The sequence below is a fragment of the Sander lucioperca genome, chromosome 6, assembly GCF_008315115.2.
Source record: "Sander lucioperca isolate FBNREF2018 chromosome 6, SLUC_FBN_1.2, whole genome shotgun sequence".
Taxonomy (NCBI): domain Eukaryota; kingdom Metazoa; phylum Chordata; class Actinopteri; order Perciformes; family Percidae; genus Sander; species Sander lucioperca.
The window spans coordinates 21,159,151-21,171,116 of record NC_050178.1 but is presented as its reverse complement, the minus strand read 5'-3'; the positions used below and the strand labels follow the sequence as shown (position 1 = coordinate 21,171,116).

The 11,966-nt window shown below is 42.1% G+C and overlaps 1 protein-coding gene across 6 annotated transcripts in view; it reads right to left on the bottom strand.

The window, feature by feature from the left end:
• Window positions 1-672: 672 nt before the first annotated feature.
• Window positions 673-11,966, bottom strand: part of eif4h (eukaryotic translation initiation factor 4h) — a 19,388-nt gene continuing 8,094 nt past the window's right edge. For 2 of the 6 annotated variants that reach the window (XM_036002077.1, XM_031303822.2), the window contains exons 5-7: window positions 11,033-11,113; window positions 9,561-9,749; window positions 6,293-6,447 (exon numbers count right to left, since the gene is read on the bottom strand). In XM_036002077.1, the coding sequence (XP_035857970.1) occupies window positions 6,308-6,447; window positions 9,561-9,749; window positions 11,033-11,113 (410 nt within the window). In that variant the 3' untranslated portion in view covers window positions 6,293-6,307. Of the gene's footprint in view, window positions 876-2,855; window positions 2,889-6,292; window positions 6,448-9,560; window positions 9,750-11,032; window positions 11,114-11,966 lie in introns of those variants that run through there. The other 4 variants (XM_036002080.1, XM_036002081.1, XM_036002079.1 and 1 more) reach the window with 3 other exon arrangements.

Here is an 11,966-nt window from a genome sequence, read left to right as displayed (position 1 = left end):
TTTTAGTTTAACATGAAACGGCCCCGAAATCACCATCACCAAACTACACCAGACTCCATGTAAATAATCAGGACTTTTAGCCTGTATAGAGTCAGCATATCTCCACCAGACTCCATGTAAATAATCAGTACTTTTAGCGTGTATAGAGTCAGCATATCTCCACCAGACTCCATGTAAATAATCAGTACTTTTAGCGTGTATAGAGCCAGCATATCTCCACATGTAAATAGGTGAATTAAGGGTGTATTTCAACCAAACCAGAGTTGTGATTGTTGGAACAGTGGAAAGATGAACCAAGACGGCTTTTGATAGTTTGATTTAGTTTCTGTCCACTTTGAATGAAGTGTGTTTTACGATGATAAAAGTAGTGATAATTTACATGGAGTCTGGTGGAGTTTGGCAAACAAAGTTAAAAAATGTATTACATTTTGCGTTGTTACAGAACTTTCTTCTACTGTCCAGTTTGACAGCGAGTTATAACGGCAATAACAACATAAACAAACAACCTTAAAGTTGATTTTTCGGGTTAGGGTATGGGATCGGTACTCGCTGACACCGACGCCAGCGTTTTCAGGCGATATCCGAGGCGCCCACGGTACCGGTACGTGGGAACATTTCTAAGTTTTATCTACAAACCAAACTCCATTTGGACTTCTCATTCAGAACTTTTCATCAATTTTTACAAAACCTTTATTTGTTATTATATTGGCGGCAGATGCAACACTCACTGAAGTAAACAAAAACAACAGCACAAAAACCTTTTTTTACATTTCTTCTTTTTTCCCGCTGGTGACATGATGCGTTAGGCGCCACCGTCTGGCGGCGTGCGGCGGTGGCGGCGTGCGGCGGCGGCGGGTTTAAATGAGTCAGGGAAGCTGCAATCAAAGACAGATGGAAGGAGGACAAAAAGAAAGAACAGAAGGAAGGAAAGAATCAAATTAACACGGAAATATACACACTGTTTATGTCTGATTTCTTATTATTCTCCCCCGTCTACCTTCCTTCCTTCCTTTCTTTCCTTCCCTTTTTCATTCTCTCTGCAGCAACTAAAACTTGGAGATAAACTGACATCATCCTTCACAAAGGACGTGAAGAAGAGAAATGAAGAGTTCGAAAAACGTTGAAAGAGCGACAGAAACTTCGGAAAAAAGGGTCAAAAAATCTAAAATTTACTTTGATAAATGTATTTGTCTCTGTGTGTGTGTCTGTGTGTGTGTTTGTGTGTGTCTGTGAGTGTGTCTGTGAGTGTGTGTCTGTGAGTGTGTGTGTGTGTCTGTGAGTGTGTATCTATGTGTGTCTCTCTGCGAGTGTGTCTCTGTGTGTGTGTGTCTGTGTGTGTGTTTGTGAGTGTGTGTCTGTGTGTGTGTCTGTGAGTGTCTGTGAGTGTGTGTGTGTGTCTGTGAGTGTGTATCTATGTGTGTGTGTCTCTCTCTGCGAGTGTGTCTCTGTGTGTGTGTGTGTGTGTGTGTGTGTGTGTTTGTGAGTGTGTGTCTGTGTATGTGTGTGTATCTATTTGTGTGTGCGTGTGTCTCTGTGTGTGTGTTTGTGTGTCTGTGTCTGTGAGTGTGTGTCTGTGTATGTGTGTGTATCTATTTGTGTGTGTGTGTGTGTGTGTGTGTGTCTGTGTGTCTCTCTGCGAGTGTGTGTCTCTGTGTGTGTGTGTGTGTGTGTGTGTGTCTCTCTAACTACTATAATTACCGTCAGAGTGGACGTAAAAAAGTCAGAAAAACCCGTAGAAACAAGAGTCTAAATGTTCTGTCTTAAGCGTTGATGGATAGAATCTAAGAAATATCGTCAAAGAAAGCAACAAAATCTTTAAAATTGTGCTGAAAGCGCCAAAAAATACCATCAACAGTTTACTTAGCTAAATATTAAGAAAGACCGTTAGTCAAAAAAGTGATAAAAACATTGAAAAAAGTTTTAAAAAACGCATAAAAAAGCGACAAAATCTTAGAAAAAAAAGCCCTGAAAGTGTAAAAGAAAGAAATATGGCCTAAAACGTCATGTTGATACGTACGGAGAAACACCGTGAGAGTTGAAGTCGAAAAGAGACAAAAACATCAAAAGGAGCAACAAAATCTTCAAAGAAAAAAAGCAGCTGAGACTTAGAAAATAAACACCAAAATGTGACAAAACTTGACAATAAAATTTGAAATAAAGAGATGAAATCGTCAAAATAAATGTTGTGTTGATAGATCCTCAGAAAGACCAGAGAGGTGAGAGTCACACACACGTAGAACAACGTTTTCTACTTTCTTATTTCACTTTAACCTCTCTTCCCCCATCTGTCTGTCTGTCTGTCTGTCTGACTGTGTCTGTCTGTCTGTGTATCCGTCTGTCTGTGTGTCTGTGTATCTGTCTGTCTGACTGTGTATCTGTCTGTCTATCTGTCTGTCTGAATCTGTCTGTGTGACTGTGTCTGTCTGCCTGCCTGTCTGTCTGTCTGTGTATCTGCCTGTCTGTCTATCTGTCTGTCTGAATCTGTCTGTGTGACTGTCTGTCTGTCTGTCTGCCTGCCTGTCTGTCTGTCTGTCTGTGTCTGCCTGTCTGTCTGTGTATCTACCTGTCTGTCTGTGTATCTGCCTGTCTGTCTGTGTATCTGTCTGTCTGCCTGTCTGTGTATCTGTCTGTGTATCTGTCTGTCTGCCTGTCTGTCTGTCTGTGTATCTGTCTGTCTGCCTGTCTGTGTATCTGTCTGTGTATCTGTCTGTCTGCCTGTCTGCCTCTCTTTCTTTCATTCCTTTTAAATAAAGCATCTAAACATTGAATAAAGCGTTAAAATCCCCCTTTAGTGACATTTTGGAGCCCACCAGCTGAGCCACCAACAACAACATCAACAACATTTCTTTCTTCACCTCTTTCTCTCTCTTCGTGTGTTTTCTTTAAAGCTGTTGATGAGATAATAAGAAAATATAAGAAAGGAAACAAGAGATCAACAATCAACTTCACCATCAAAATGGAAACAACCAAAGAAGCTGAAACGGGTCGTCTCTCCTCCTCCGTCTACAACGCTGGTCAGACCCTCACTGGCACCGTGATAGGACGCCGCCGCGGCTCTGTGTGTGTGTGTGTGTGTGTGTGTGTGTGTGTGTGTGTGTGTGTGTGTGTGTGTGTCTGTGTGTGTGTCTGTGTGTGTGTGTTAGTGTCTGTGTGTGTGTCTGTGTGTGTGTGTGTGTGTGTGTCTGTGTGTGTGTGTCTGTGTCTGTGTGTGTGTGTGTGTGTGTGTGTGTGTGTGTGTGTGTTAGTGTCTGTGTCTGTGTGTCTGTGTGTGTGTGTGTGTGTGTGTGTCTGTGTGTGTGTGTGTGTGTGTTAGTGTCTGTGTGTGTGTGTGTGTGTGTCTGTGTGTGTATTAGTGTCTTTGTGTGTGTCTGTGTGTGTGTCTGTGTGGGTAAGTGTGTCTGTTAGTGTCTGTGTGTGTCTGTGTGTGTGTCTCAGTGTGTAAGTGTGTCTGTGTGTGTATTAGTGTCTTTGTGTGTGTGTGTGTGTGTGTCTGTGTGGGTAAGTGTGTCTGTGTGTGTTAGTGTCTGTGTGTGTGTGTGTATTAATGTGTGCGTTAGTATGTGTGTCTATGTGTCTGTGTGTTAGTATGCGTGTGTTAGTGTGTGTGTGTTTCTGTGTATGTTAGTGTGTGTGTTTCTGTGTGTCTGTGTATGTTAGTGTGTGTGTGTGTCTATGTGTGTATGTTAGTGTGTCTGTGTCTGTCCTTCCATACGTGCGTGTTGCGCCCCCGTGTGCCGATGTTTTTGTCGCTTTTTTCAGTTTAAAAAAAAAAAAGTTAGACTTTTTTTTTTTTTCTCTTTTGCCCCAGATCTAATATTTTATGGCCGTGATTCATCACGTAGCTGGTTGCCTTGGTTACAGGATTCCCGTCCGGTGAGAAGCGTGGCGCCAAGTTTAGAGAAAGTTGAGTTAAAGTTAGAAGAAATGGAAAGAAAGATGTTTCCTCTCGTTTTTCAGGTGAAGTTTTCAGGGCGGATCAACGGACCAATCAGAGACACCCGTTGAGTTAAATCTGATTGGACTGGACATGTTTGACTCTCATCGGCCCTGAGAGCCAATCAGAGAAGCCGTAACTGTAGGCCACGCCCCCAAGGAGAAACAAAGGTAAAAAACTGAAAACAGCAAGAAATATGATCAAAGCTACAAAAAACTCTCTGTACAGGTTTAAAGTCTGTCTGTCTGTCTCTCTCTCTGTCTTTTCTGTCTGTCTCTCTTTCTGTCTGTCTGTCTGTCTGTCTGTCTGTCTCTCTCTGTTTGTCTGTCTGCCAGTCTCTCTCTCGCTCTCTGTCTGTCTCTCTGTCTGCCTGTCTCTCTCTCGGTCTGTCTTTCTCTCTCTGTGTCTGTCTGCCTGTCTCTCTCTCTCTCTGTGTCTCTCTCTGCCTGTAAATAAATGGCGGGTGACCTTTGACCCAGAAAGGGGGCGGGGCTACGGGACAAAGCAGCTATGACATCACAGAAAGCAGAGGGGGGGCTGGGGGGGGGCGCATGCATCCTCGAGCTGCTCGTTGTGTTTACAGTTTATGATTCATCGAGTCAGAGTGGAAAGATTATTCTTTATTCTCTCGAAGAATTAATAGTCTGCTCAGACTGAAGATGGAGAAGAAGAAGAAGTAGTAGAAGAAGAGGAGGGTGGCGTCCTCTCGGCGTTTTAAAGAACCACGATCCAACATTATCACCGATACATAACGTAACGTAATCCTCTGTGAGATGCAGCTTCATCTGAGAGTCCCACTTCATATATACTTGTTTGTTTTACATTTAACCATCTGACAGATCTACTCTGTGTGTGTTTTGGATGTTTTGGACCGTGTGCAGAGGTCGTACTTTAACTAACTCCTCCTACAGATTTCACCCGATCCACTTGTAATTTGGCGAGCCCGATCAGAACACCTCGGCGAAGCTAAGTTGTATATCTTTTGCGCTTTCGTCCAACGGTGTTGGCGTGGCGAGTAGGGTTGGGCATCGGTTGGATTTTAACGATTCTGATTCTTCCTTGGATTCCTGTTCTTTGAGATGTGGAGTTGAAACAAATAAGAGGAAAGTATTATTTTGATTCAATGGTGGGTTGCAGTTTTTCTGCTTTTTCAAAGTAAAATAAAGCCAGACTAGAGTGCCGCTTACTGGGCTCCGTGGCTGCAACACAACAAGCGCCTGGTCGCTACGGAAACCAAAACTTGCGCATGTTAAATTGGGAAGCTATGATCGGATTTGAAACCAAATCCGATTTGGTTCGGATTCCAATAAAAGATTACGATTCCACTGGAATTGTAATTTTTGAAGCGATTCCAAGTAGGAATCAGTTCTCAATGCCCAACCCTAGCAGCAAGGCGGCATATTGTCACGTAACGCCGCGAAAACAGGAAGTGGTTGCACTGAAGTGCGCACTGCTGATTATCGCAGTAGGAGTTTGATTTTTAAGTGGCGTGTGGCAGCCGGAAGTGGCATGTCCTTCACCATAAGACATAAAATATAATTTAGAAACGTACCGTAAAATGTAAAATATAACTTTAGATTTTTAAAATATAATGTAAAATATAGACGTAAAATAACGTACAATATAATATAAATATAACGTGCTACCGCGAGGCTACGTCACACACGGGTTGCGTTCAAGGAAAGAAGGAAAAGAGGAAATGGTTGGGATTGGGAAAAGAAGATTTCTCTACGCAGATTTTCGCCGTTTCATACTACTCGCTACGGCGTCAATTCACACGCAATCGGTTGGGATTAGGAAAAGAAGAACGGGGTTAGGATGGGATTAGGAAAAGAAGAACGGGGTTAGGATGGGATTAGGAAAAGAAGAACGGGGTTAGGATTAGAAAAAGAAGAACGGGGTTGGGATTAGGAAAAGAAGAACGGGGTTGGGATTAGAAAAAGAAGAACAGGGTTGCTCCCTCCCTACCCATTTCTCTACGCAGATTTTCGCCGTTTCATACTACTCACTACGGCGTCAATTCACACGCAATTGGCATACAGATGTACCGGAAGTACATGCCTCATGCACGTGCCACACGCCACTTAAAAATCGAACTCCCTCTCGATTATCGTGCAAACGCTGGACCACACTTGCAGCTTTAATATGTATGTCTGGAAGAACTCCGTTATAAAACTGTCAAATCATATTTCAGTAGCTTTCTTTAAATGGATATGAATGTATCGGTATAATATTGTATCGTGTACTCGCTGCCAGTCTGTCTGTCAGGAAGGAAAGCTAACCGCGCCGTTTTAAGCTCATCCCGTTGGCGTTTCTCTCTTTCCTTTCCCGTGGTAAAGTCCCCCCCCCCCCCTCCCTCGGGCCGTCAGTCTCTTAAGGCTTTTCTTTGGGGATCACCTCCTCTCGCGGCTTGGCTCCGCCGAAGATGGCAGAGTTTGGGTTGGCGACCTGGTTGAGCGGCTCAGAGACGGTCCGAGGCTTCAGCTGCAGCCGAGGCCGCTGTGCACGCTCCTCTGTAGAGACACAAACGCACAACAGACACACAACTTAATAAACTCAACTCTCCTCTGTAGAGAAACACACAACAGACACAAAACAGACACAACTTAATAAACCGAATTTCTATATCAGAACTATGACAAAAGAACTTTGAAAAAGGTGACAAATGTTGGAAACAGCTACAAAAACGCAGGAAAAAGAAGTGAAAGAAGTGACTGAAAGCATCGCCAAAGATGACAAAGAACTTGTTAAAAATTTCACAAAAACATAAATAAAAAAACGGCAAAAAATTTGAAAGAAGTGGAAAAAAAACATTGGAAAAAGTGACAGAAAAACGTAATAAAAATGTGACAACAAATAAAACTACGCCAAAAAGGTGACAAACAAATTGGAATAAAATCAACAAAAACACACAACTTAATAAACTCAACGCTCCTCTGTAGAGACACACACACATCGACCTGCAACTTTGTGTTTTTCTGGGTCGAAATTTCAACATTTTGTTGTTCTTTTTCTACACTTTGACGTTTTTGTCGATTTTATTCCAATTACCCAATTTTTTTGGCGTTTTTTTATTCGTTTTTGTAAAAAAAAAAATTTGTTGTCACTTTTTCCGATGCTTTTGGTCACTTCTTTCAGCGTTTATTTAAAAACTTTCTAAAAAAATTTTTTTTATTTTTTTCCAGCATTTTTATAGCTTTTTCTAAGGGTTATCCCTCCTCTTTTCCTCCGGTCAAATTTGACCCGTTGACAAAAACTTTCAATATCAGAACTACGACAAAATAATGTTGAATAAAGCTACAAAAGCGCAGAATTTTTTTTTTTTTAAATATACGCCAAAAAAGTGACAAGAACGTCGTGAAAAATGTAAAAAAAGAACAAAATGTTGAAATGTCGACCCAGAAAAACACAAAGTTGCAGGTCGACGGGACGACAACACAAGGGTTATAAACCCAACGCTCCTCTGTAGAGAAACAAACAGGAACACGTCTTTACACACTGAACGGGGTTGTAAAATTGGAAAGAAAAACATCAAAACCAAAAGCATTAAAAAAAAAACAGAAAAAATTGATCAAAAGCATCAACAAAAGCGCAGAAAAAACGCCTCGAAAAGTGTCAAAGAAAACATTTTAAAAAGTGTCAGCAACGGTAAAAAAACATTCAAAAATTCAACAACTAGGAATTACGTGATTAGCGTCAACATGTCATGTAGTTAGGGCTGCACAATATATATTATTTTAATCATTATCGCAATATCAACTGGCTAGGGCTGTCCTCGGCTAAAGAAATTCTTACTCGACTAACACTTATATGATTTTGTCGATTAATGGATTAGTTGATGTAATCGACAGAGCTGTGCTCTTTGAGAGGTGGTTAAGACTAGAAAAGCACAATATAAATGTAGTTAATGAACCATCTGTAAAACTGAGTTTCTCCACAATTAATCCTGCAAAAGCACCACTTTAAATCTTGTGTTTACCAGAAATGTGCTCATAAGTTTCTTGGAAATGAGTAATTAAGCATGAATAAGCATAAAAAAATGACTCATCAACTAAAGAAATCTTAGTCGACTAAGACCAAAACGACCGATTAGTCGACTAATCGACTAAGAGGTGGCAGCCCTACAACTGGCACAAAATACACATCGCGAGAGGCTGCGACATATTGTTTACATTTACTTATCAAAAGGGACCTTGTGTGAAAGCCATTTTATCTAAAACTTGAGAGCAGCATTGTTTTCATACTTAATGATTAAAATGGAAACCTGTGGAATTCCTTGGAGCTTTATTAAGCACTTTTTTATATTCAGTATAGATTGCACCAAACAGAAGGTGTAAACGGGCTGGTTAATTGTACACTTATGGGGAATAAAAATGTTGACTGTTGACTGTGCAAAGCTGTAATTATATCAGTGCAAATTACTTAGTCTGTCTGATTTTGATATCATCAATGCTACTTTTACACACTCAGAGATTTCTTGTGTTATTTGAAAGAAAATATCAGCAGAAAATTACAGTTTAAAAAGAAACATTCTTTTTTTAGTGGTGCCTTTTATATTCAATTCAATGTTCAATTTCTTCAATAAAATAATGTTGGAAAATATTTCCTTTCGTTTGTTTTACACTCAACAAGAATTTGTTGTATTTTAGCCGAATACTGAAGAATGCAGAAATGCAGAACAGAGTACACCTTAATATATGTTTATTTATCGCAAGAAATATCGTTATCGCCATATTTAACAACCTTATCGCACAGCGCATATTTTCTAGGGATCGACCGATATGGATGTTTTAGTGCCGATGCCGATTTTTTTTTTCCATCAGCCTTAGCCAATGACCGATACGGGCTGCCGATTTTCTTGAGCCGATATTTGGAGCCGATACTGCTTTTGCTCCCTCAATTTACATCATAAAAATGTAAACCCTGCCACACTGGATTTGTTTTCGGGAATCTGCTCTGCCATTTCTTTAAAAAGAATAACCAAAAACACAGATCAGTGTCACTTCTGCAATCATCTTACATTCATATCACCCAAATGATGTGTGCAATGTGCATCATATGGATGGGTGCGCTGCATATGGTTAACTGTGCCAGGGTCAACATCTACAACACAGCCTTGATGATGCATTGCTTGCTGACATATTATAAGACAGATATAATCAGGTCATCACAAAATGTCCTTTGTCAACATATTTAAATAATTTAAGAAAACAATAAACCTGAAAAGTAGCCATTGAAATAAAGTGCTTGATTTGTAATTTAAGACTACCATGGTGCTGAAAGCCTGCCAGGCTTCCAGCACCAGCACTCTGCTAGTGGGGGAGGGGCAGTGCATGGTCTGCACTGCCCCAGAACTGCAGCGTCTCCAGCAACACAGAGCTGCCTGTGGACGCCTGTCTGTAAATAATGCCGGGAAAAAACTATCGGTGAACGCGTGTATCGATGCCGATACACGTAAAAACACAAATATCGGACCAATATATCGGCCGGCCGATAAAATCGGTCTATTACTAATATTTTCCTCATATCGTGCAGCCCTACATGTCGTTAACAAAAAAGCATACTAACTAAAAACAACTACTGAATGAAAAAGTTGACAATGATACGACTAAAGTAAATCAAGCACCTTCAGATGGTTCCCTGAAGTCTGTGGTTCCTCCTCCGCGGGGGGGTCCTCCTTCTCTGAAGCGAGCCGATCCTCCGGGTCCTCCTGCTCCCGGTCCTCCCAGTCCTCCGGCGCCGGGGCCCCCCCGCCTGTCACCGGGGCGACCGCCGCCTCGACTCCGCCCTCCCATGAAGTCATCGTCTCTGAAACCTGCATGGACACGGACACAAACACTGTCAACAAAACATCAACTTCACAAGGAGACCAAAATATCGTCTCTGAAACCTGCAGAGAGAGAGAGAGAGAGAGACAGACAGACAGGCAGACAGAGACACACAGACAAAGAGACAGACAGGCAGACAGAGACACAGACAGAAGACAGAGAGAAACAGACAGACAGAGACACAGACAGACATAGAGGCAGAGAGACAGACAGCCCTCAGCTGTCCTGCAGAGTCTGGAACCTGTAAGGTGACTGGTGAGCATGAGATTGCTGAGGTGAAATGCATGATGGGACAAAATCAGGGTGGGTATCCAGCAGCTTCAGGAGGCAGAGCCTGGCTATGGGGGTCAAAGGTCAACAGTCTCTCTTTTAAAGGGTGACTCCAGTGTTTTCCAACCTGGACTCTATGTCTCCATGTGTTTGTGTCCGAGTGTCTGATGGAACAACAATCTGTGAAACTGGTCCAGTATTAAACAAGAACCAAGCTGTAATGTAACCCTACAGTACTAATGTTCAGCAGCAGTTAGAGTCCACTGACCCACCAGACTCCATGTAAATAATCAGGACTTTTAGCGTGTATAGAGCCAGCATATTTCCACCAGACTCATGTAAATAATCAGGACTTTTAGCGTGTATAGAGCCAGCATATTTCCACATGTAAATGGGTGAATTAAGAGTTAATTTCAACCAAACCAGAGTGGTGATTGTTGGAACAGTGGAAAGATGAACCAAGACGACTTTTGGTAGTTTTATTTAGTTTCTGTCCACTTTGAATGAAGTGTGTTTTACGATGATAAAAGTCCTGATTATTTACATGGAGTCTGGTGGGTTTAGCGATCGCATTTTCACAGATGGAAAGGTCTATCTCTGTAGGGATCCTTTCCATAATGTTGTCAGACTCTTAATGACTGACTCTTAATAATCTGAGTCTGTCACTTTTAGTGGATGTAAATTGAAGCTGTGCGATTTCCGGATAACTTACATTGTAGTTTGTTTCACTAACTGCAGCGATCTCGCTCAAAACTGGAGCAATGTCAAAGATTGTTGTTCACATCAGTCACTTAGACACAGAAACGTGGGTTGAAAGGAAACCAAAGTTACCCTTTAATTGTGTGAGATTATTAGTGAAATAAAAATGTGTTGCGGCTGTAATTTGCTTGGTTCTAAACTCTGGCCCTGGATTCATTGGTTAGCTCGGGGATATTGTCCCGCCCTCTGTGTACAGGGTTCTGATTGGTCGGCTGGGATCTGCTGAACTCTGTGAAATCACCTCCTCCCGGTTGGTCGAAGTCCTCACGAGAGTCTCGTCCTCCTCCTCCTCCTCTGGGAGCTCCTCGAGATCCTCCTCGGCCTGCAGAACACAAGGGGAGTTAACACTGAGAGGAGGGAGGGAGGGAGGGAGGGACAGAGAGAGAGGGAGGGAGGGGGAGGGAGAGAGAGGGACAGAGAGAGAGAGGGAGGGAGGGGGAGACAGAGAGGGGGCGGGAGAGACAGAGAGAGGGAGGGAAAGACAGAGAGGGAGGGAGAGACAGAGGGAGGGAGGCAGGGAGAGACAGAGGGAGGGAGAGAGAGAGCGACAGAGACAGAGAGAGAGGAAACAGGAGAGAGGCGGCTCCTTCTGAAGTATCTGGAAGAACAGCACTGAGAGGCGGAGCTTGTTAGTCACCCATCAGCCAATCAGAGAAGAGATGTTAGAGAGAAGCAGCAGACCATCAGCCAATCAGAGAGGAGATGTTAGAGAGAGAAGCAGCAGACAGACCGAAGGAGGGAACTTTAATTAGTGTCATATTTCTACTTCATCAACTCCGGAGGAAAGGTGAGCTGGAAAAGGAAAGGAAACGAGGGGTTAGGGTGGAGGTGAGGATGAGATGATGGAGGGATGAAGAGTGAAAGGATGAAGGAGAGTCTTCCTCCTCCAAGTCACACACTGACACTGCTAATCAGCTGGTTTTTCTGAATGAAACCTAACTTTATTTACACACAGTGATGTAACGATACAATCAACTCACGATTGGAGGTGTTTATCCAAATGAGAGGAAAATATTCCTTTATTTCTTTTCCTTTTTTAGAAATATTAACACTTCTGAACTGACTTCTTTCTTGAAATATTGAGACCTTTTTTTAAAAAAATGGAAAGACTTTTTTACTAACTTTTTTCTGCAAATATGAAGAATTTTTACTGACTTTTTTCTGCAAATATTAAG